This window comes from Herpailurus yagouaroundi, unplaced genomic scaffold (genome assembly GCF_014898765.1).
Source record: "Herpailurus yagouaroundi ecotype Mexico unplaced genomic scaffold, PumYag 208, whole genome shotgun sequence".
Classification (NCBI taxonomy): domain Eukaryota; kingdom Metazoa; phylum Chordata; class Mammalia; order Carnivora; family Felidae; genus Herpailurus; species Herpailurus yagouaroundi.
The window spans coordinates 10528193-10549880 of record NW_024412439.1 but is presented as its reverse complement, the minus strand read 5'-3'; the positions used below and the strand labels follow the sequence as shown (position 1 = coordinate 10549880).

At 60.9% G+C, this 21688-nt stretch overlaps 3 protein-coding genes across 12 annotated transcripts; 1 reads left to right on the top strand and 2 right to left on the bottom strand.

Annotated features, from left to right (window-relative positions):
- The first annotated feature begins 1028 nt into the window (after positions 1 to 1028).
- Positions 1029 to 7916, top strand: TNK1 (tyrosine kinase non receptor 1). Of its 6 annotated transcripts, XR_005784074.1 has the most exons (14): positions 1047 to 1154; positions 2358 to 2584; positions 2769 to 2839; positions 2954 to 3148; positions 3285 to 3440; positions 3533 to 3816; positions 4000 to 4273; positions 5361 to 5455; positions 5796 to 5939; positions 6172 to 6251; positions 6558 to 6856; positions 6938 to 7033; positions 7117 to 7349; positions 7445 to 7916. XR_005784074.1 is itself a non-coding variant. In XM_040453376.1 (13 exons), exons 2-13 carry the CDS (start codon positions 2422 to 2424, stop codon positions 7228 to 7230), a joined length of 1971 nt encoding a protein of 656 aa, XP_040309310.1. In that variant the 5' UTR covers positions 1029 to 1092; positions 2358 to 2421; the 3' UTR covers positions 7231 to 7916. The 6 variants fall into 6 exon arrangements, 4 of the variants coding, with proteins under 4 accessions (XP_040309310.1, XP_040309312.1, XP_040309311.1 ...); XM_040453376.1 differs by having other exon boundaries at positions 1029 to 1092; positions 7117 to 7916; XM_040453378.1 differs by having other exon boundaries at positions 1040 to 1092; positions 2420 to 2584; positions 7117 to 7916.
- PLSCR3 (phospholipid scramblase 3) lies at positions 7871 to 12710 on the bottom strand. Of its 3 annotated transcripts, none has more exons than XM_040453381.1 (8): positions 12181 to 12710; positions 11785 to 11965; positions 11291 to 11526; positions 11140 to 11182; positions 10820 to 11040; positions 10413 to 10574; positions 8711 to 8872; positions 7871 to 8521 (listed from the first exon to the last, which is right to left on the bottom strand). In XM_040453381.1, the coding sequence occupies exons 2-8, from the start codon at positions 11789 to 11791 to the stop codon at positions 8465 to 8467; spliced, it is 888 nt and encodes a 295-aa protein (XP_040309315.1). In that variant the 5' UTR covers positions 11792 to 11965; positions 12181 to 12710; the 3' UTR covers positions 7871 to 8464. The 3 variants fall into 3 exon arrangements, with proteins under 3 accessions (XP_040309315.1, XP_040309314.1, XP_040309313.1); XM_040453380.1 differs by having other exon boundaries at positions 11785 to 11961; XM_040453379.1 differs by lacking the exon at positions 12181 to 12710 and having other exon boundaries at positions 11785 to 12174.
- Positions 12711 to 19747: 7037 nt separating this feature from the next.
- Positions 19748 to 21620, bottom strand: TMEM256 (transmembrane protein 256). Of its 3 annotated transcripts, XM_040453371.1 has the most exons (5): positions 21371 to 21620; positions 20910 to 20936; positions 20418 to 20449; positions 20087 to 20167; positions 19748 to 19992 (listed from the first exon to the last, which is right to left on the bottom strand). In XM_040453371.1, exons 1-5 carry the CDS (start codon positions 21615 to 21617, stop codon positions 19849 to 19851), a joined length of 531 nt encoding a protein of 176 aa, XP_040309305.1. In that variant the 5' UTR covers positions 21618 to 21620; the 3' UTR covers positions 19748 to 19848. The 3 variants fall into 3 exon arrangements, with proteins under 3 accessions (XP_040309305.1, XP_040309307.1, XP_040309306.1); XM_040453373.1 differs by lacking the exons at positions 20910 to 20936; positions 21371 to 21620 and adding an exon at positions 20691 to 20824; XM_040453372.1 differs by lacking the exon at positions 19748 to 19992 and having other exon boundaries at positions 20088 to 20167; positions 20910 to 21030; positions 21367 to 21620.
- Between the last annotated feature and the right edge of the window lie 68 nt (positions 21621 to 21688).

Genomic DNA, 21688 nt, shown 5'->3' with positions numbered 1-21688 from the left:
AAGGAGGGTTATGGCAGAATGAGGCCACTTAAATGCCAGTGATGGGGAGGGGTGTCCCATGGGACGGGGCTTAGGAGCCCACTCCCAACTTCTCCCCACCCTGCACCCACACACAAGACCTTCCACATGCTCCCCAAAACGTCCCTTTCAGGGGCAGCACACTGGACCCAGGTTCAGAGCTGGGAAACGGACAATCCTCCAATTTTAGACTCTGTCTAGGCTGGGGGTTGACTTCCTGCACCATCAGCACCTCTCTGCCCTGGCTCCATTTGTTTTTTTTTTTTTTTAAACTTTTAATGTTTATTTATTTTTGAGAGAGAGAGAGAGAGAGAGAGAGAGAGAGAGAGAGAGAGAGAGGGCGCAACTGGGGGAGGGACAGAGAGAGAGGGAGACACAGAATCCGAAGCAGGCTCCAGGCTCTGAGCAGTCAGCACAGAACCTGACGCGGGACTCGAACCCGCAAACCGTGATCATGGCCTGAGCCAAAGTCGGATGCTTAACGGACTGAGCCCCCCCCACACACACCCCGCCGCCCCCCAGGCGCCCCTGCCCTGGCTCCATTTCAAAGCACTTGTGCACCTTGCCTTTCTCCACGTGGGGGCTAGGAAGCTCTCTCCCCTGATGGGACCCGGGGACTTTGTCCTGTTTAGCCTTATACTCCCAGCGCCCGGGCCCGTTATCTCCATCTGAGGCTGATTCCTTCGAGGGGTGGGACTCTGGCTGAGAGAGGTGATCTGGGGAGAGGGGAGCATGGGGGACAGGACACCGAGGACGAAGTCTGGGAGGGGCGAAAGGTTCTTTGAAAGAGGCTGGAAAGAGGGTGTGCAGCAGGGGAGAGGGAAAGGACGGAGAAGGGCTTCTCGGGGTCTGGCCTGGCCGAGGAGGGGCCCCCAGCCCGCGGTCGCGGGGCTCCAGGAGTCGGGCCCGGGGACCCGGGCATGGCGTGGGCTGGCCGGGACCCGCGCCAGGCCCCGCCCCTCGGTCCCAGGCCCCGCCCCACAGGCCCCGCCCCGCCGCCGCGGCCCCGCCCTCCCCGGGATTTAGCGCTGGCGGCCTGGGCGGCTCCGCAGCCGCCGTTTCCGCTTTCTCCAGGTGAGGGTCCGGGGGAGCCGGGACGCCCCGCGCAGGGGCTGGCGGAGCCGCCGTCACTTGGGGTGCGTCCGCGGGTGCCCTGTTCGCCTTCCCTCCTTCCCTCCTCCCCCTCTCCTTCCCCCCACCGCGGCCGCGTTTCCCCCGGTCCCCCTTCCCGTGCTTTCTCCCTCTCACCTGGCAGGTGGTCCCGGGTCTCTCAGTGTCGTGGCCTCTCCCCCCCCCCCCCGCCCCTCCTCGCGCCCAGTTCCTCGTTCAACCCTTCCTCCAGGTCTCCCTCGCGTGGGGGGACGGAGAGGTCCCGGCGTGTGTCAGGCAGAGCGCTGTGCAGGCAGCGGGCGCCCGGAGCACCGGGCCTTAGCGAGCAAAGATTGGTGGAGTTAGGTTGGTGACGCTCAAGGTGGCTTGAGTGACTCAGGGGTGCGGGCCGGGCGCTACCTGGAGCTGAGCTCAGGTGGGTGTGGAAGGGACTGTGCACCTGGCAGCACCTGCCTCTGTAGGCAGCGCCCGAGCTCAGCTGGCCTGCACTTGACCGCCAATCACAGACGCCCAGCGCGATTTCAAGCTTTGCCGCCTCCGGTGTAGGAAAGGCAGTGACCCTGGGCTTCTGTGGGCTGAGGGGGGGGGGGGGGATGCCTGCCCTGGCGTCCCCATGGGTTGTGGCTTTACGGGGACCTTCACGTCTGGGACACGTGGACGGCCGTATCTCCCAGGCGGTGAGCTGCCGGGTCACAAGTAGGCACAGGAGGGAGGGTATGTGGCAGTATGAGCTGCGTTTCATGGCAGCGTCCCGAAGTGTCTCAGATCCGCGAGGCCACCTACCTGGGTGGCTCAGACACCCTCTGCAGCATGTTGTAGATCTCTGTGCGTGTGGCAGTGTTTTGAGCGCGGGAGGCATTGTACCTGTGTGTGTGGTTAGCATATCTGGGCATGTCTGGTAGGTCCCTGGTCCCTGGGCGTCTGGTCTGGGTGCGCTAAGCATACACAGGCTGCGTGCCTTCACAGCTCAGGAGTGAGCAAAGGAACGTTCCTGGGGTCTCCAGGGTGCTCAGCTCTCAGGTGTGAGGAGGGCGGGTTTCTCACTGCTGAGGCGGGTAGGGTAGTGGATCTCAGGCATGGGGGGCGCTCTCCCTGGGGCTTGTGGGAGCGGCGGGATTCCTGGCTGCTCCGGGTGTGTCCCTCCCTCTGCCACCCACCCCCCCCAAGCGTTTCTGATGGGTGGAAGGTGGAGGCGGCTGGCGAGCGTGTTTCTGGGGTCTCGGTCTCAGGTGCCTTCCTTGGGCTATGTGTCTGGAGGTGACTGCATCATCCTGAGGGATTCCTTCTCCAGACATGCTCCCTGAGGCCAGCTCGCTGTGGCTGCTGCGCCTGCTCCGGGACATCCAGCTGGCCCAGTTCTACCGACCCATCCTCGAGGAACTTAATGTTACTCGGCCGGAGCATTTCGACTTTGTAAAGCCTGAAGACCTGGACGGCATCGGCATGGGCCGGCCCGGTAAGGGGCCCCTGCGCAGAGGTCCTGCTCTCTTGGTCCCCAGCCTCGTAGTTTCGAACCCCCTCTGCCCACCCCCCGACACACCAGCCCTCTTCTTTGCCTATAAATCCTTCTGCAACCTCCATCCCCACCCCCACCCCCACCCCCATGTACCACCAAGTCCTCTGATTCTGACCTTCCCCAGCCCAGCGCAGACTGGCCGAAGCCCTGAAGAGACACCGTTCCGGGCTTAAGTCTAAGAACTGGGTCTACAAGGTGTGCATTTCCCGGTGGGGGCCGTGGACTTAAAGGGCCAGCTTAGGCCCGGGAATGGGGTGGGTTGAGTGTCAGGGAGGAGGGCACCCACTTAATTTCCCACCCCTGCTTCAGATCCTTGGAGGCTTTGTACCTGAGCAGAAGGAGACCACCCCCCCTTCAGACAGCCCCCTGTTGTCCCTCCCTGAGCCCGAGGGGGGACTCAAGTGTCTGATCCCGGATGGTGCTGTGTGCAGAGGGGAGCTGCTGGGCTCTGGCTGCTTTGGAGTGGTGCACCGAGGGTTATGGACACTGCCCAGCGGTCAGAGTGTGAGTACCCAGGGAACCCAGTGCATTCTGGGTGCTGGGGCGGGCTGCCCGTCTCTTCCGAGTGCCCTCTGTGCTCTGGCCCCCACAGTAGCTGTTCCCTAAGCATCCTTCCCGCCCCCCCCCCCACTCCTCCCAGGTCCCAGTGGCTGTCAAGTCCCTCCGCGTGGGTCCTGAAGGCCCCGTGGGCACCGAGCTGGGGGACTTCCTTCGAGAGGTGTCCATCATGATGAACCTGGAGCACCCACACGTGCTGCGTCTGCACGGCCTCGTCCTGGGCCAGCCTCTGCAGATGGTGAGCAGACCCGGACAGCGGCTCCCAGGGCAGGTGGGCGGCAGGGTCCCCTGGGCCCGGACCTCTGCTCACGCGGTGCCGTGCTCCCGCAGGTGATGGAGCTGGCACCCCTGGGCTCCCTGCACGCGCGCCTGGCCGCCCCGGCCCCCACGCCCCCGCTGCCCGTGGCCCTGCTCTGCCTCTTCCTGCGGCAGCTGGCGGGGGCCATGGCGTACCTGGGGGCCCGGGGTCTGGTGCACCGAGACCTCGCCACGCGCAACCTGCTGCTGGCCTCCCCGCGCACGATCAAGGTGGCTGACTTCGGGCTGGTGCGGCCGCTGCGCGGCGCCCGGGGCCGCTACGTCATGGGTGGACCCCGCCCCATCCCCTATGCCTGGTGAGGGCGCGGAGCCGGGATCCCCGGGCACTAGAGGGCTCTAGAGGGCTGGGGCGGTGTGGACGGCTCCCTCCGGGGGAGGCTGGGACGAGGATTCTGGGAGGGCCCCCGGAAGTCCTCGAGAAGATCACCCAGCTCCTCCGGGGAGGGACCCGTGCGGCCCGTTCAGCTGCGTTTCCACAGGTGCGCCCCAGAGAGCCTGCGCCACGGGGCCTTCTCTTCTGCGTCTGACGTGTGGATGTTTGGGGTGACGCTGTGGGAGATGTTCTCCGGGGGCGAGGAGCCCTGGGCCGGCGTCCCGCCGTACCTCATCCTGCAGCGGCTGGAGAAGGACCGAGCCCGGCTGCCTCGGCCTCCCCTCTGCCCCAGGGCTCTCTACGCCCTCGCCTTGCGCTGCTGGGCCCCCCACCCTGCCGACCGGCCCAGCTTTCCCCACCTGGAGGGGATGCTCCAAGAGGTGGGAGCCCCCACCTCCCCAGATGCACCCAGTCTCTGGTTTCTCCCAGAGCTCCGCGCACAGGAGTGACAGATACTCCTGGGCTGGGGTCAGGGACCGGCTCTGGATAACCCGGATTCAGTGTCTACCTGCAGCGGGGCCCAGAGCCCTGGGGAGACAGCTTAGGGCTGCGGAGACGGATGCTGAGGGCTGGGGGACGGAGCACGGAACAGAGAGCAGTAGGTTTGACAGGCAGAGGGAAGAAAGGTCTGCATGCAACTGGGAAATACAGCTAAGGCGGCCCCAGCATCTCAGGTGCCCCGTGGAGGGCTATGCGAGGAATGATACGTAACCAGGGCCAGCCCTGGGAGACACCGTGCTAAGTGCTTCACATGCCTCCTTCTTGCACGTCGGTCCGCTTCATCCTCACAGCAACCCCGTAAGGCCATTATTATCTGGAGTTTACAGATGGGGGCAGTTAAGGCAGTGACAGTTTAAGTGGAGGAGTTGGGATTTGAAGCAGTCAACTGACCCAAGAGCGCCGTCCCCTGAATCGGTAAACCGCGTTGTTGAAGACTCTGTCTTTACCCTGAAGGCACCTGGGAGCCATGGAGGGATTTTGAGCAGGGGAGTTCCCAGTCACTTTACGTGTTCTCTCACTCTGGCTTGGAGCAAGGAGGGATGAGAGGAAGGAGACTGAACAAGGGAAGAGCAGGTGGCTGACAAGGGTCATGAAGCAGAAATGCAAGGATGTCTGCGGTCAGGGTCAAGGCAGCGGGGCTGGGAAGGAAAATATTTCCAGAGACACTGGGAGGCAGAGCGGTGCGTGGGAGGACCCTCCCTTGGTTCTCCTAGGCAGAGACAGCCCCCCCCCCCCATTTGTTGCTTCCCGACCCCTGGGGTACGTCCGGCTTGGTGTGGAACCCAGATCTGCCACCCCTACTGGGGGATAGGGACAGTGCCCCCTGGGCCCGGGACAGAGGACATACCTGGTATGGGTTTGATGGGTGGGTGCGTAAACGGGAGTCTCCTTCCTCTCCTGCTCACGTGATCTTGTCCTTCTGACTCAGGCCACGAGCCCTGCCACCCTTTCTTCCTGTCTCTGCAGGCGTGGCCTCCTGAGGCACAGTGTGTGAGGGAGGTCACAGAGCCAGGCGCCCTAAGGATGGAGACTGGTGACCCCATCACCGTCATCGAGGGCAGGTGACAGCCTCGGGCCTCCCACACGTCCCCAAGGAGGAGGACTCCCACCCGACCTGCCCGACCCTGGTCCCAATCTGCTGCCCGCCCCCCCCCCCCCCGCCCAGCTCCCTGAACCCTGACCCTCTGCCTCCTCCCTTCCCCGCTGGGCCCCGGGAGCGCCACTAAAGTCGCGGCTCCCGCTGGAGCCACCAAGCCCGTAGAGCCCTTTTGTGTCAGGGAGAAAAGAGCCTCCCTTCTTCCAGGCAGCTGCCGCTGCAGGCACACAGCTTGCGAGCTGAATGTGGGCCGGAGCCCAGCCCCCCTCCCCCTCCGTCCCCTCCGACGGTGCCTCTTCCCACAGCCCGGACTCCGCGACCTGGAAGGACCAGGATGGCCGCACATTCAAAGTGGGCAGCTTCCCAGCCTCGGGGGGCTCGCCAGCCACCCGTCCGGTCCACAGAGTGTCCCCTGCCCGGGGCGAGCTGCACCAGGGAAGCACGGATGGGTGAGTGGGGGACACGAGCCCAGCAATGCCTCTGGAAGGGAAGCTTGGGGAGGGGGTCGGGGGGGGGGGGGGCCGCCGGGGGGGAGGGTGGGCTTGCCCCCCCCCCGGGGGCTCCCCCCTGGGGGCCCGCCTGCCTGGGGGCCCCCCCCCCCCCCCCCGCCCAGAGTTTCTGGTGGGGGGGGGCACACTGATGTGCCAGGTGGGGAGAATGAACCGGATTGCTCTCCAACAGGGATAGAGGGAAGGCCAAGCTTCGGGATTTGCCTCCGGCACGGGGCCAGAGAAGGAACGTGCCCCTGCAGAGGGCGAGAGGTGGGTGTGGTGCCGGGGACCCGGCTTCTCGCAATTCTGCCCCCCTGCTCTGAGTCCTGACCTTGGTGTCGGCGATGCAGCGGCCCCCCATCTGCCCTCTCTAGCGCTGTGCGTCTCCCCCTGCAGCGCCCGCCCTCTCCGTTCTCCGGGGCCTCAGCTGCCTGGGCTGGGGTGTCTGTTCCGCACACCTGTCTTCCTGTCCCCCTAACCAAGGGCCCCCCACGAGCACGGCACAGACACAACGGGGAGAAGGCAGGGCCCAGCATCTGGGCCTCCTCTCAGGTTGATTATTTCTCAACTGTGCAGTCATTTCCAAGAGCCTGGAGTCTGTTCTGTCCCTGGGCCCCCGCCCCACAGGGGGTGGTTCCAGCCCCCCCGAACTTCGCCATGCCAGAGCCGTGACCCGGGGACCCCCTGGCCTGCCATCCTGCCCTCCCTTTGCCTCCAGTCCTTCTCAGCCCAGCCAGCCCCCCAGGGAGCGGCCTCCGTGGCCCAGAAGAGAAGCCCTCCCCAGCCACCCCCCGGGAAAACCTGGAGCCGGCAAAGCCACCGTTCCCTCCGGAGGCCTCTTGCCCGACCCCGAGTTGCAGAGGAGGATTATGGAGGTGAGAACTCCCTGAGGTGGCCTGGTGTCCCGAGGGGCTACAGGCGGGACCGTGGCCTAAGCCGGACTTCGTGCCCCGTAGGTGGAGCTGAGCGTTCACGGAGTCACCCACCAGGAGTGCCAGGCGGCGCTAAGGGCCACTGGGGGAGACGTGGTTTCCGCCATCCGGAATCTCAAGGTAAAGCCAGACCCTTCTCTCGGGTTCCCACCCCTCCCACCCCTGCCCTGTGGCAGCCACTGCCCTCCGTCCTGCCTCCGCAGGTGGACCAGCTCTTCCATCTGAGCAGCCGGTCCAGGGCCGACTGCCGACGCATCCTGGAGCATTACCAGTGGGACCTCTCGGCCGCCAGCCGCTACGTCCTGGCCCGGCCCTGAGGTCTGCTCCCTTGGGTGTGGATACTAGCCTGGGTCAAGGGCCTGGCCACGTGGGACCAAGCAGAACCCGGACAGGTCCCATCCGGGCAGAATTTCCCACCTGGGGAGATCGTTGGCAGGTACGGGAGGAGCCCGGGGTCGCGCACTGCTGAATGTCTCCTCCCGCCCTGCCCCTTGGCCTCTGAGGGCTCACGCTCCCTCGGCTGGTTCATAGAAGGATCTCCTCCGCTCTGCCTCCCACATTGCCAACCACGAGGAGAACTCGGAGGGACACAGCTGCCACACGTCGCACCCACAGGAAGCTTCCACTTGCTACAGAGAGCGATCCAATGGCCATCCTGGGCCTCGGGGACAGCCATCCCGAACTGCCGTCAGCTGCCACACGGGTCTCTGTGGGAGCGGTCATCTGGGACGACGGAAGCGATCCCGCTGACTTGGGCTACGTGGCCCAGACTGCCTTGGCTTGGTCCGGGGCCATAATGGACGATGAAGTCGCCCTCTTGAACTCAGAGACGCTGGGTCTTGGCAGCACGGATGATGAGACGGGCCAGCCCCCACCCAGCCCGGCTGTCCTACTTCCCATCGCGTCTTCCCATACCAACTCCCTTCTCCTCTCTCCCGTCACACACATCTTCCGAAATCCAAAAAGTTACAAAGTTTATATGAATATAACATACAAAGATACAGCCTCCTTCCTAAGGCAAGGGGCAGGATGGGGTGCTTAAGGCTCCGGAGGAAGCTGCACGAAGCACCGGCTGTGGGCAGGGCCTGGGGGAGGCGGGGATCCCCTCAGAGCGCCACGGTCTGAGGTTGAACCGATTGGCCAAGCTGATGCGGGGCGAGAGCGGTCGCGCCAGCCGTCTTTGGTGCTGCAGACCCTTGCCCACCCCAGCTCCTGCCAGAAAGACCGAGGGCCCTGGACTCCCAAGGCCGGATCTGGAGCACAGGCCCCGGAAGGGGGCCGGGGGAAGGGAGGGTAAAGCCGATATGCCTGTGTGCCAAGGGATCGGAGAGACAGCGGTGCGAGGGAGAAGGGTTCTCATACATACCCTTCCCCAGGGGCCAAGGCGAAGGAGGCCAGGGGATCGGGGCAGGGGTAGGGCGCCGCGGGCCCTAGGCTCTCGGGCATCCCCGTCTGTCCCCTGTGGCAAACGTCGCGGAAAGCGGCCGCCTCTGACAGGTGGCCATCCTGGATTCTGGTTGAGGTGATGGTCTCCTCGCCCTGAGGTGGCCTCTAACTGGCGACGGCAGAGGGCCCAGCGCCTCCTCGCTTCTCGAAGAACATGTAGTCCTGACGGGAGGGCACGGTCAACGGGGCTGGCGGGGCTGGCCTAGCTCAGCTCTCACAACCCGGGTCCGGAACCTGCACCCGCCCCCCGCCCCCATAGAGCGTGTCTCTAATCTAGCAGGAGGCCAAGATGCGCACAGAGCCTTGATGGAGAGCAGGGTGGTGGGAGGGGAGGCGGGGCAGCCAACTCACAATGAGGAACGTGGCTCCCAGCAGCACCGCCTTGACCCTCACGTCCAGATCCAGCGGGAACTGCAGGCCGAAGTCATCTGCATCGGTGAGGGCTTCTTGGAGCAGCCCCCCCCACTGCTTGCTGATCCGGCCCACGCTGCGTGATTCATCTGGAGTCTTCACCTGTCGGGAAGGCAGGAGCCAGCTGGGGGGGACGTGGCTGACCTCCCCTGCCGCCAGCCCCCCCCCCCCCCCCGTCGCCGCGTATGAGCGGCGCCGGCTCTGTCCTGAGCGAATCCTTCCGGCGGGTTTCCCGGTGGCATCCGGGGAAACCAAGTCACCCTCGGTCACGCTGCGTGTGTATAGTGCAGATCTGAGTTCAGACTCACATCTGTTGCTCCTGAAAGGCCATACGCGAAAACCGAACATAAGTAGCGGCAGGAACGGAAGCACCGAGTACTCATCTCCGTGTAGTTCTGCTTCCCAGGTTTGTTTTGGTCACCAAAGTACCTGCCGCCCGTAGCTGGTGAAGTCAGCGCCCTGAACAGAGTGGCCTGGTCCAAGAGGGCTAGGGGGCTGCGCTCGACCAGCCAGCCAGGCGCCTAGAAGGCTGTGCCTGCCCAAAGAAGTGCCTTTACCCCGCAAAGTAGCAAGGGCCCTGTCCAAGCTTCATCCAGAGGGGATCCAAGCCCGTCTGGTGGGGGAGGGGCAGCAGTAAGTGGCCTCTAAGGACCAGGATTTCCACTGGCCTCTCCCGGGCCCAAGAACAACAGGCCCTGGTGACGGAGGAGGTAATTCACTGTGATTTCCTGATCGTTTCCTATGCTTATTTTCAGGGGCTAGAACTGAAGTGATTGCCTTCTGTGCCCTCCCGGTCCCCTTCCCCCACTGACAGCTCTGGGGCACTTCCTGCAGACCAGTCTCCGGCTGGGCAGGGCCTCTCCCAGCCAGCCCTGCCATCCCCAGTGCAGCCCCAGAGAAGGGCTGCTCAGAACTACGTAAAAGGGAGCCTGGGTCTCCCAGGGCCCCACAGGCTGCACGTTCCCATGCAGAGGTCACCCAGTCATCTTTCTATCACAGAGCCTCCACCCAGCTCCCAAGGTGACTCGATTTGCAAAAGTAGGCTTAGGTAGGACACCTCATCGGAAGCCTTGGAAAGTCTACGGGCTTCTCCCTGTGATTTGTCCCTTATCTGCCCTGGTGATTATCCCTTAAAGAACCACAGTGTCGGGGAGGTGCCTCTGTCTTCTGGAAACGAAAGCGCTTCCCAGGCCTCACCCCTGGCACTGTCACCACTTGGGTTCTGATGACGAGGACGTAGATCACCCGTGGGGTGGGGGCAAGCCGCAGGATGCTGACAAGTTACACTGGTGCTGGCTCCAGGGCCCGGGCTCACACGCTCATGCATAGCAGCTAGCCCGCAGCAGACCCAGTGGTCATCCTGTGCCCCAAACCAAGCCTGGCCTTAGCTTGTTTCCCCCTCAACACGGGGCGGCAGGTGACAATCAGCATTGGTCCTTCAGAGGAAAGCCTCCCTGCCAAGCTTTCAGAAGGCCACCGGGCCACCCCCTTCTGAATGGAGAACACTGGAGATGTGCTAGGAGCCTCCGTGGATTTGGATCAGTGAGCTCAGGGTCTTGCCCTTAGTGTTGGCCATCGCGCCTCACAGAAGCTGCCATCTTGGTTTGTGAAGTTCCCAGGAATCTCCCCTTCTTCCTGGTACCTCAAAGTTGGTGTCTGTGCCACAGCCACAGGTCCAGCAGGGCCCCACCACGCGCAGGAGGGTCCGGCGATCGGCATCCTGGATGGACAACTTGGGGATGAAGGGATGCCAGGTCTGTAGCACGTGGCCAATGGTGGTGCCGGGAGGGGCCTGTACTTCCATCTGGAGCCAGGGGCAGGCAGGGTCACTGCCGAGCCAGGGCACCCTGGCCCGAGCTCTCAGCTTCCGGGTCTACCACCCGCCCCGCTCCCCCCTAGATCTCCCATCCCGCCTGCCACCCCCACCCGAGCTAAGCTTCATCCCAGGCCTCATCACGAGCGGACCACGTTCCATCCTTGGTCCTCCGCATTCCGGCCTGCCCCTCCCCCCACCCAACCCCGTCCCTGGCCCCAGCCCTCCCAGCCCACCTCCTGGAGGCCACATGGGCAGCAGCTGCAGCCACAGTGCAGGGGGCGGAGCAGACGCAGCACCTCTCGATCACTGGGGTCCACCACGCGGACACGCAGGGGCCGGCGGGCGCCACAGCACAGGCGCGCGCAGCAGTGGCTCTCTTCGGCCGCCTGCCCCAGGGGCTGTCCGGCCCCCGAGCGCAGTTCATACCGGTTACATGTCTCCCAGCCCAGGAGCGCTGCCAAGGGGGACACGCTGAGGCTCAGGCCCCGCCACCTGCCCAAGAGCCCCCTGTCTCTCCCCTCGTCACGAGGCCCAACCTACTCCTTCCACTCACTTTCCACTCGCTCGGCCTTCTGGTGAATCAAGATCTGATCAATCTGGAAAGGCAGGAAGGTCCGCGCCCGATGTCAGCTGGCTGGTCTGGACGCCAGGGTCCCCTCCTCGTCACTCTCCCCGCCCCCCCCCCCCCGCGCCCTCCCACTCACCTGCACCAGGAATTCGAGGCCGGAAGGCACCCCGGGCAGTGGCAAGAACGGGGCAGCAGGCCCTGGGGCCCCGGGGCCGGGCGAAGGGAAGAGAGAGAAGCCGGGCGCAGGGGCAGGCATGTGGGGGGGCAATGGTGCCTGCCCGGGCCCGGGGTGCAGCGCCGGCTCCGGGTACCCAGCCGTCACAGGGTAGGGAGGAGGGGGTGAAGGGGCGTGGCCCTTGGGGGGCAAGTAGCCTGTTGGTGGGGGGACAGGGGTAGATTAGACGGGGACCCGCGGCCACATCCCCTCTCCCCTCGGGCCGCGAGGCTGCAGGGCGATGAGATGGGAAGAGACTGAGGACGACGGGGCGGGGGAGCAGGGCGGCGGCTCCCCGGGAGGAAGGGAGGGGCCCCACACGGCCAGTCGGAGCACATTCCCGCAGGGTGTGCTCGACGCCCAGCTCCCGAGTCCGTGGGGGGATAACGGAGACCCTCAGCCTCGCGCTCACTTACCTGCCATGGGAAAGGGGCGATGGTTCGCCGGTGTCAGTGTCCGGGAGGCTTAGTTTTGGAGGTGGTGGCAAGTTCGGACACAGCCAGACAGACACAGAGACAGACACAAAGACGGACAGGCAAACGCGGAGAGGCGGCCGCGCGCGGCGCGGGCCCAGGGTCTCTTGGGCGGCGCCTCTGACTCAGGGAGAAACCGAAAGTGTCAGCGGGCAGGGCGGGTACCTGGGACCCTGAATTCCCTCGGGGGCCCCAGAACCGCCCCCTCCCTTTGTTCTCCCATTCTCCGCGGAGGCGGCTGCTGGCAGACGGCCGGAAGGATGGACCCGCGGTCCGAGCGACGGCCCGGCCTCGAGGGAGGCCTCCCGGCCCCCCTGCGCCCCAGTCCCCCCCGCTCACCTGAAGCCCCTAGAAGAGCTGGCGTGCCCAGCGCTCGGCGGCTCGCAGGAGCTCGGGGAGGCGGGCCCGGGCCCCGACCCCGCCCCTCGACCCGTCCAGGCCCCGCCCCTCCCGGCCCTGGCGGCGCGCGTGCGCACAAAGGGAGCCGGCTCTCCTGCGGGGCCGCGAGCGGTGCGCCGGGGAGCTCGCTGGCGTGGCAGGCGTCCCCGTCCGCTCCGCCCCGCCGCTCGACACCAGAGGAGGCCCGCCTGGGGAGGGCCGCCGGCCCAGACCTAGCCCGGCGACCCCCTCCGGGTCTGCGGGCGCAGGGCGCTCGGTGTCCCCGGGTGGGAAGCCAGGGCGGCTGGCGCGGCGCTGGACCCCAGGCTCCTCCTCCCGAGGGCGGTTCGGGCCTCGCTGACGCAGCGGAACACCCTCCACACTCCTTCTTTGGCTTCTAGGACTGGCCCCCCCCCCCCCCGGCTCCCTTTCCACCTCCCCGGGGGGCTGCCTCCGCGGCTGCTCGCCGTGACGCTGCGGTCATCCACACAGACACCTTGCTACGACAGTACGTCTTCCAAGAGCCCCTGGCCACGTGGGTGACAGGCCGCCAAACGGTGGCAACAGTGAGCGTGCGCGCAGTGAGGTCCGGGGGTGACCAGAGGATGCGGCGCGGTTAGCAGGAAAGCCTCCCCCCCCCCGTCCCCACTGCCAGAGGAGTCGCTTCTTCTGGGTCCTGAGCAGAGAGGCCCGCAGGTGTAAGGAGGTGCTGAGCCTGGGGCCCTATAGGCAGAGCAACTAGAGAAGAGTTGAGAGAGGGAGGCCACCCGCCTACCTGCACGGAAGGCCTGGTGGCAGCTGGGACTTGGCCCCAGGGGCAGCGGGGGGCCCACCGAAAGATGTTAAGACCCAAAGAGAAGGTCGAATTTGGGTTTTAGAAAGACACATCTAAACCACAAGGTGGAGAACCACGAAGGCGCCCGGGGCTGGGTGGTGGACGGCGGCCGGAGGAGCGGGTGCTGTGCTAGGTGCACACAGGAGTGGTAGATCGGGGAGATGCTTACACAGCAAACCTAGAGCTTGTTTGAGGGGTGACATGTGCAGGTGAGGCGTTCCGGATGACCCCAGGTCCCTGTCTGGTGACCACGCAGGTGGAGGGGTCACCCACCAAGATGAACATACAGGGAGGGGCGGCGGCTGGGTGGCTCAGTCGGTTGAGCGTCTGTCTTTGGCTCAGGTCACCATCTCCCGGTTTGTGAGTTCAAGCCCCGAATTGGGATGTCTGCTGTTAGAGCCCACTTCCGATCCTCTGTCGCCCTCTCAGTGTCCCTCCCCTGCTTGTGTGCGTGCTCTCTCTCTCTCAAAAATAAATCAATATTTAAAAAAAAAAAAAAAAAAAGATGAACATAGAAGCAGGTCTTCAGAGATAGGTCCAAGTTCTTCTGGGCTGGTCAGCTGCTCCCACAGCTTCAGCCATCATCAGCTTCGGACCCAACTGCCTGACCTCTCCCCCCGGGGGTGCTTAAGTACCCCAGATTCTACGTGGCCCAGACCATGCACCGGCATCCACCAAAACATCAACATACAGAAACTCAGTTACTCAACAAAGATTGAGTGAGTGCCTACTATATGTCAGACAGCTTTTGAGAGGAATATACAGCAGTTTTTTAAAAAAAATTAACCAAAATTGCTGATCTCCTGGGGCTTACGTTCTAGCAGAGAAGAGACAGATAAGGTAAAATATACTAGAAGTCAGAGGGTATGTCAAGTGCTATGGAGAAAAATTGAGCAAGATGAGGAGGACAGAGAGTGGTGGGCAAGGGTTGCAATTTTGCAGAGGGTGAACTTGGAAGGTATCACCCAGAAGGTGGTAGGTGAGCCAAGACCTGACTGTAGGAGGCCAAGGACGGAACCAGGCCGGCCTCTGGCATAAAAAAAAAAAAAAAAAAAAAAAAAGTTTCAGACAGCGCGAACAAGAAACGCAAAGTGTGCCTTAGTCATTCAGTGAACAAAAGTGACACCAGTGTGGCTGGAATGGAATGAACCAGGCAGAAGGAATGGAGATCCCAGGAGCCCAGATCACATACAGCCTTGCAGACCATTGGATTATACTGAGCGAGACAGGAAGTGTTGCAAGGTTCGGATAGAGACGTGAGCCTTACACACGCAGTGGTCCTCAGCTCTGGCCGCAAGATAGAATCATCTGGGTGCTTCACAAAATACCTCTGCACGGGCCCCATGTCGTATCAACAATTTAATTAGAGTATTTGGGGTAAGGTGCAGATATCAGAACTTTCTGGGAATTTCTCCAAAGACTTTAATGTGCAGCTAAGGCTGAATAGCACTGTTACAGGGTCTCTCTCTCTCTCTCTCTCTCTCTCTCTCTCTCAGGCTGCTTTGTCTAGAGCAGGCTATAGTTAGGCAAGGGCAGAAGGACATTCTTGCAAAAAGCGAGGGGGGATGTGGTGGTGACTTGGACCAGGGGCCGGAGCGGTAACAATGGAGGTGGTGGGAAATGGTCAGATTCTGGTTATGCATTCAGCCAATGACGTGTTGACTTGATAATGGCTTGGATACAGGATGTGAGGATAAGGGCAAAGTTGACTCAGGCTTGGCCCAGGAGGCCATTCCCAGTGGGCCCTGCTCTTCCTGTTTGGTCATTTCCTGTCTGCCCACTCCATCCTGAGCTCCAGACACTGCTGCTGGCTCTCTCGTCTCGTCACCAGTATGGTGTGTCCCTTTTCTTCTGGCGAACGAGTCACGCTGGAAGCTGGCATATGGACAGAAGTCTGTACCAGGCTCCAAACACCAAAGGAGCCCACCTGGGCCGTACCAAACTATCTCTTGAAAGGATCGGTCTTCGCTGCGGAAGATTGGAGTTTCTTGGTGCTCACGGGAAGGAAAGAGCTTAGCTCTGGGAATTGGGCAGAGGAGAGTTTGAACCCCAGGCCACGCTGGTCCCAACTACGATACAGAACAAGTTACTTCACCTCCGTGAGCTTTAGTTCCCACGCCGGACTATCGAGAAGATTGGACACAGTGCACAGTAATAATAGGGGCCGATTATCAAGCAGGCCTTATTTATCCTGGTTCCTCAAGAGCCCCGCTCACGGGCAGGGTCAAAGCTAAGGGGTCACATTACATGGAGGGTGGCCATTCCAGATGTTGGCGCCTCCCCCACCTGGAGGTTTCCTCTGAGGCTGTATTTCAGCCATCACTAAAATGAAATATTGTGATCTTCTACTAATATACCTCAAATCATGCCTCCTCCCTGGATATAAATGTTTCAGTGGCTCCCCATTGCCCCCAGAAGAGAGTCCAACATCTCAGCCCAAGGCCCTCCATCATTTGCCCCTGCTGCCATCCTTCCCTACGACCCTCTCAAGGTCTTTCAAGCCAGCCACCAGGAATTTTTTGACGTCTCCAATGCCCCGGGCTCTCTTTGGCTTCAGGGCTGCCCGGATAGCTCTTGCCTGGGGTCTGGAACACACCCCTTCCCCTTCTGCATCGCCGAACTCCTTCAAGGTCCCCACTGAACATTCTGGCACCCAGCAGCTGCTCCGAAGCTCTGGAGCTCAGTAGGGACTAGTTGGAGGGGAGACAGAAATTCTAGTATCCCTCTCATTTACAGAAATGGTCCATTTTTTGTTTGTTTATTTATTTCTGAGACAGAGAGAGACAGAGCATGAGTGGGGGAGGGGCAGAGAGAGAGGGAGACACAGAGTCCGAAGCAGGCTCCGGGCTCTGAGCTGTCAGCACAGAGCCCGACGTGGGGCTCAAACTCACAGACCGCAAGATCATGACCTGAGCCAAAGCTGGACGCTCAACCGACTGAGCCACCCAGGCGCCCCTGGTCCGTGCTTTTTTGAATGCAACTTTCTGAAAAGTTAAGCATGCACCTTTGATATATCTCACAGATATGAACTTTATGAGACGTACACAAAAATGGAAAGTAAAGACGGAAGTTAAAATTTGTGTACATAGGGGCGCCTGGGTGGCTCAGTTGGTTGAGCATCTGACCTCGGCTCAGGTCACGATCTCATAGTTTGTGGGTTCGAGCCCCACGTCGGGCTCTGTGCTGACAGCTCGGAGCCTGGAACCTACTTCGGATACTGTGTCTCCCTCTCTCTGCCCCTCCCCCCTCTCAAAAATAAATAAACATTTTAAAAAAAAATGTGTACTGGGGCGCCTGGGTGGCTCAGTCGGTTGAGCGTCTGACTTCACTCAGGTCATGATCTCATAGTTCATGGGTTCGAGCCCCCACATCAGGCTCTGTGCTGACAGCTCGGAGCCTGGAATCTGTTTCAGATTCTGTCTCCCTCTCTCTGCCCCTCCCCTGCTCACACTCTCTCTCTCTCTCAAAAATACACATTAAAATTTTTTACAAAAATTTGTGTACTTAGGAGCTCTAACTTTTTTCCATTAAAATTTGAAAACCATTGATTTAAAGTGGATAGAGAAGCCAGCCAGGCAGTCACAGCCAGAGAGAAAACCAGGAGGGGTGTCCTAGAAACAACAGGATGTATTTTAAGGACAGTGTGGCCAACTGTGTCAAATGCTGCAGAGGCTAAAGACAAGATTAAGTCAACCATTGAGGGCACCAGCCTGGCTCAGTCGGTACAGTGTGGGATGCTTGATCTCAGGGTTGTGAGTTCAAGGCCCACATTGAGCATGGAACCTACTTAAAAAAAAAAAAAAAAAAAAAAAAAAAAGGGAGGTGCCTGGATGGCTCAGTTGATTGGGGTCCGATTCTTGATTTCAGCTCAGGTCTTGATCTTGGGGTCCTGCAATCAAGCCCCCCCCCCGTTGGGTTTCACGCCCAGCGTGGAGCCTAATTTTAAAAAAGAAAAGAAAGAAAAAAAAAAAAGAAAGCAAATCATCCATTGGATCAGGCAACCAAGACCTCTAAGCGATCCATGGATCCTTCTGAGGGCATTTGTGGGGAAGAGAGGGGATGGGAGACCGGCCAGAAGAGGGGTGCTGAGTAAACCTGAGTCCAGATCTTTCCCAAGCCCCCACACTTCCCCGAGCTCCCCAACAACCTACTTGGATGTGTCCCAGGCATTTCAGAAGCAACCTGCCCCAAACTGCCTGCCTCCCCCTCATTTTCCCCCTCCTTCCGTTCTTCTCATCTGAGTAACAGCACCTCCAACCACTAGGTGTATAAACAGGAAGCCTCCTGCTCATTTCACCCTTACATCCAATCCATTAGCAGTTCGTATCGGTACGACCCTCAAAATACATCCTGGATCGGACCCTTTCCACCACCTCTTCCACCCTAAGCCAAGCCACCACCATCATCTCATCCCTGGCCTTCCTGACTGGCCTGTGGCCACCCTGGCTTCCTCCAGATCTTTTAAGCATACAAATCACGGGCGCCTGGGTTAAGTGGGTTGAGCATCCAACTCTTGGTTTTGGCTCAGATCATGATCTCATGGTTTCATGAGTTCGAGCCCCAAGTCAGGATTCTCTCTCTCTCTCTCTGCCCCTCCTCCTGTCTCTCTCTAAATAGATAAATCCATAAAAATTACGTGTATAAAAGAGCCTAGCCTTCTCTTACTTGAAACCTTTCAACAACCCACCGTTGCTCTACAGATTTCAAGCGCTTTACTACTCCCTGCAAGGCCTGCACGGAGTACCTGGGGGCCCTCATCACTACCCATCAGCCACATGGTTTTTGCTCTTTCTCCAACCACCCTCCCCCCTGCCTGATTTTCTCCTGCCTCAATGATTTTGGACTGCTCCTTTCTAGCCCGTTTCGCCAGCTTGTCTTTCCACCTAGGACATGCTTCCCCTCCAACTCTGTACCTGGTTAGCTCCAGCTTCAATGGGACCTCCTCTGTGAGGCCTTCCCATCGGAGGGGGGACACACCCTCCACGAACCCACTGTCCCGCTGCCTCCCTGCTCTTTTCCTGCGCGTTCAGAGCACAACTCACAACCATCCATTTGTATGCTGAGCTGTTAAAGCCCGTTTTTACTACTTTGAAACTCGGCCCACACAGATCGTGGAGCCCCACTCTGCCCCCCCTTCCCCACCTCTGTCTCTGTTCATGGTCTCCTCCACAACAGTCTTCTTTTTTTTATTTTTTTTTCAACTTTTATTTATTTTTGGGACAGAAAGAGACAGAGCATGAACGGGGGAGGGGCAGAGAGAGAGGGAGACACAGAATCGGAAACAGGCTCCAGGCTCCGAGCCATCAGCCCAGAGCCCGACGCGGGGCTCGAACCCCCGGACCGCGAGATCGTGACCTGGCTGAAGTCGGACGCTTAACCGACTGCGCCACCCAGGCACCCCTACAGTCTTCTTTTTAAGTTTATTTATTTAAAAAAATTTTTGTTAATGTTTATTTTTGAGAGAGAGAGTGCACGAGCGCGAGCAGGGGAGGGGCAGAGGGAGAGGAAGTGACAGAATCAGAAGCAGGCTATTGGCTCTGAGCTGTTAGCACAGAGCCTGACGTGGGGCTTGAACTCACAGACTGCGAGTTCATGACCTGAGCGGAAATAGGGCGCTTCACCGACTGAGCCACCCAGGCGCCCCTAAGTTTATTTATTTGGGGGGGGGAGGGGCAGAGAGAGAGAGGAAGACACAGAATGGGAAGCTGGCTCCTGGCTCTGAGCTGTCAGCACAGAGCCTGATGTGGGGCTCGAACTCACGGACCGCGAGATCCTGAGCTGAGACAGGACACTTAACCAACCGAGCCACCCTCGGTTCCCCTAAGTTTGCTTGTTTTTGTTTTTGTTTTTTTAATTTTTTAAAAAATGTTTATTTATTTTTGAGACAGAGAGAGACAGCGCATGAATGGGGGTGGGTCAGAGAGAGGGAGACACAGAATCTGAAGCAGGCTCCAGGCTCCGAGCTGTCAGCACAGAGCCCGACGCGGGGCTCGAGCCCACAGACTGTGAGATCATGACCTGAGCTGAAGTCGGACGCCTAACCGACTGAGCCACCCAGGCGCGCCCCCCCCCCAAGTTTGTTTTTGAGCGAGAGGAAGAGAGAGTGCAGAGAGTGCAAGAGGGAGACAGAATCCCAACCCTGCTCAGTGCTGTCAGTGCAGAGACCGACACAGGGCTCGGACCCATGAACCGTGAGATCATGACCTGATCTGAGATCAAGAGTGGGGCGCTTAATGGACTGAGCCACCCAGGCGGCCCCACAACAGAGCTCTTTTAAGGATCATCTCAAGCACTGAAGCCTTTTATGCGCCCCCCATACATGATGATTTGTCCCTGCGTTGAACCCCAAAGAATTTTGTAACTAATGGCACCACTCCTGAGCTGCCTTGCCTTAACTCTGACTTGCAGAGTGAATGTTCAATAAATGTGTGGCCTGGCAGGCCTGAAAACTTTACCCTACAGGAACCTTCAGTTCTAGTGGGCAGCAGAACCGCACGGTGACTTGGGCCCAAAGAGTGCTTCCGAAAGATTCTGCAGTATTTCCAACATTCTTTAGGACTCTGACGCCCACCGGTTTCAGGACCTCCTAACAAGCTAACCTCGAATGAACAGAATCCCCAGACCCAAGATTCCGTCTCAGGAAAGGGAAGGAGTCCAGAGGTGGACAATGCTTACCCTTCTTTCTCCAAGAGGTTAGACGAACAAAGACTCGCGTTCTTTATTTGCCTTTCCCTTTTAATCTCCTCCCTGCTCCAACTCTTAAAGAAGTACCCAGCAATCAATTACAAAGAAGTTCAAAGGGCCAAGGCAAGCCAGCCCAAGATTAACAGGCTCCCTCCCACGGGGGCCAAAGTCTGGATGCTGGGGTCTCCACTCAGAGCCTGGTAGTAAAAGCTGGTGCAGAATAAGGTGGTTCCAGAGGCTAGCAGTAACCCGGCCTGAAGGAGATACAAGAATACAGGCCAGTAAGAACAGGGCGGACGGAGGGAGCTGGTGGGGCATGGTCAGGGTTGGGCATGGGGGTAGGATTACCCAGACGGGCTTTCTGCAATGGGGCACCCCTAACAGAGCCAGGCTGTGGAAGAAGTGGTGTTTGTTGGCCTTGTCGAAGAGCTGTAAGAAAAAGAGAAATGGAAGGCGGGGTGGGGGAAGACACTTCCTAAGCAACGCTGGTGCCTGCATCCCGTGGGGGCACATCGGAAAAAGTTCGTCCCCCCGCTAAAGTCCCGGCTCGCCTGTCCCACCAGCACCCACGGCACATGCTCGCCGCCCTCGGTGCTCCGCCCCTCCCCTACTTCCCTCAGCGACCCCAGACTTGGGGCGCTCCTAGACCCGGCAGCTGGGCAGCCCCAAGTCCCTTCACCTCCTTCCCGTAGGCATCCGGGAACTGGGCGCCTGTGGAAGGAGAGGCAAAGGTTACCAGTCCGAGCACCTGCCTCCACCGCCCCGACTCCCGGGTGGAGGGAGGACCCAGCTGGATGCCCCCAGAAGGCGTCTCATTGGTGGAAACGCACATGGGCGCTTCTGGGGACCAAACTGGACCAGGCAGAGGGCTGTCCGGTGGAGGGGAAAGCCGGCACTTCCCATAGACCCCGCCCCTGCACTAGACCCCGAAGGTCGACCCCAGCCCCCTGACCGTGCGCCCCGTAGGAGGCCAAGCCTAAGGCCCCGGCTCCGGACAAGGCGCCCAAGCGGCGGAAAGCAGCCCCCGGCCCGGCCATGGCAGTGGATGGTCACGCGCCGCAGGAACACCGCCCAGGCCACCCAAGAGGCCAGCCAATCCCAATCTCCCATGCAAATAATGTCCAAAAGTGCCCAATCCGGGACGTGTTCATTCCGGCGTCCAGGTCCTCACCCGGGTACTTGCGCCTTTGTAAAAGCTCTGCTGAGTGGCGAAGCCGCGTGGCGGGCGGAGAAACAAGAACCAATCAGGGTCGGAGGAGCGGAGCAGTGAGGGGCGGGGCGCGGAGGCGGGACTAGAGGATTTGCGTCACGGATTGGCCCACTTTCAAAGTTGATCGCTCCTTCCGATACCTACCCCCTCCCACCTCCGGCCAATTTCCAAAGATCCCGGTCCCCACGCGGAGTTCCGCCCCTTTCCCCACTGGCTCCTCCTTTTCAGCTTTAAACCAGGCCTACTCTCACAAGGAGGCGGCCGCTCGGGTAACCAAGCCCCACCCACCGCCGTCAAAACCCCGCCCACGGTCGAGATGGCCCCTCCCACGGGCCCAAGACCCCGCCTTCTTCGTGTGATGCCCCGCCCCCTTGAGTTCACCCTCCCCCTCCCCCCCCCCCACCCGCCCCCAACCCACCAACCGCGGGAGCCCGGAGGGTGGGAGACCCGGTGGGGGCGATGTCTCCACCCAGCCCCGGCCCGCTCCGTCCATCCGTCGGTCTGTCCGCTCCCGCCCCCTTCTCCCGTCTCCAATCCCCCCACACTCTGGAGGGCGGGCGGGCAGGCGGGTACGAGCGAGGGGTGTGCGCCGCTCTCTCCGCAGGGGGCGGGGGAGGCGGCCGCGCGGTGACGCGCGGGGCTGCTGCGGCTGCTCCGCCGGCGGATCATCACTCTCGGGCTGGGATGGACGCGGGGCGGGCGGGCCCTGGCGCGCGGAGCCAGGAGTCCGGGCCTCCTGG

What these genes read in the sequence shown, in the direction of transcription:
- TNK1 (XM_040453376.1), top strand. Translation starts at nt 2,422, where the DNA reads ATGCTCCCTGAGGCCAGCTCGCTGTGGCTGCTGCGCCTGCTCCGGGAC. An exon ending in TGGAGGGGATGCTCCAAGAG is followed by an intron (nt 4,274 to 5,360) that starts GTGGGAGCCCCC and finishes CTGTCTCTGCAG; the next exon opens with GCGTGGCCTCCTGAGGCACA. An exon ending in ATCACCGTCATCGAGGGCAG is followed by an intron (nt 5,456 to 5,795) that starts GTGACAGCCTCG and finishes CTCTTCCCACAG; the next exon opens with CCCGGACTCCGCGACCTGGA.
- PLSCR3 (XM_040453381.1), bottom strand. An exon ending in GCCTCGAATTCCTGGTGCAG is followed by an intron (nt 11,183 to 11,290) that starts GTGAGTGGGAGG and finishes CTGCCTTTCCAG; the next exon opens with ATTGATCAGATCTTGATTCA. An exon ending in TGGGAGCCACGTTCCTCATT is followed by an intron (nt 8,522 to 8,710) that starts GTGAGTTGGCTG and finishes CCCTCCCGTCAG; the next exon opens with GACTACATGTTCTTCGAGAA.
- TMEM256 (XM_040453371.1), bottom strand. Translation starts at nt 21,617, where the DNA reads ATGATCCGCCGGCGGAGCAGCCGCAGCAGCCCCGCGCGTCACCGCGCG. An exon ending in ACAAAGGCGCAAGTACCCGG is followed by an intron (nt 20,450 to 20,909) that starts GTGAGGACCTGG and finishes CTCCTTCCACAG; the next exon opens with GCGCCCAGTTCCCGGATGCC. An exon ending in ATTGCAGAAAGCCCGTCTGG is followed by an intron (nt 19,993 to 20,086) that starts GTAATCCTACCC and finishes TATCTCCTTCAG; the next exon opens with GCCGGGTTACTGCTAGCCTC.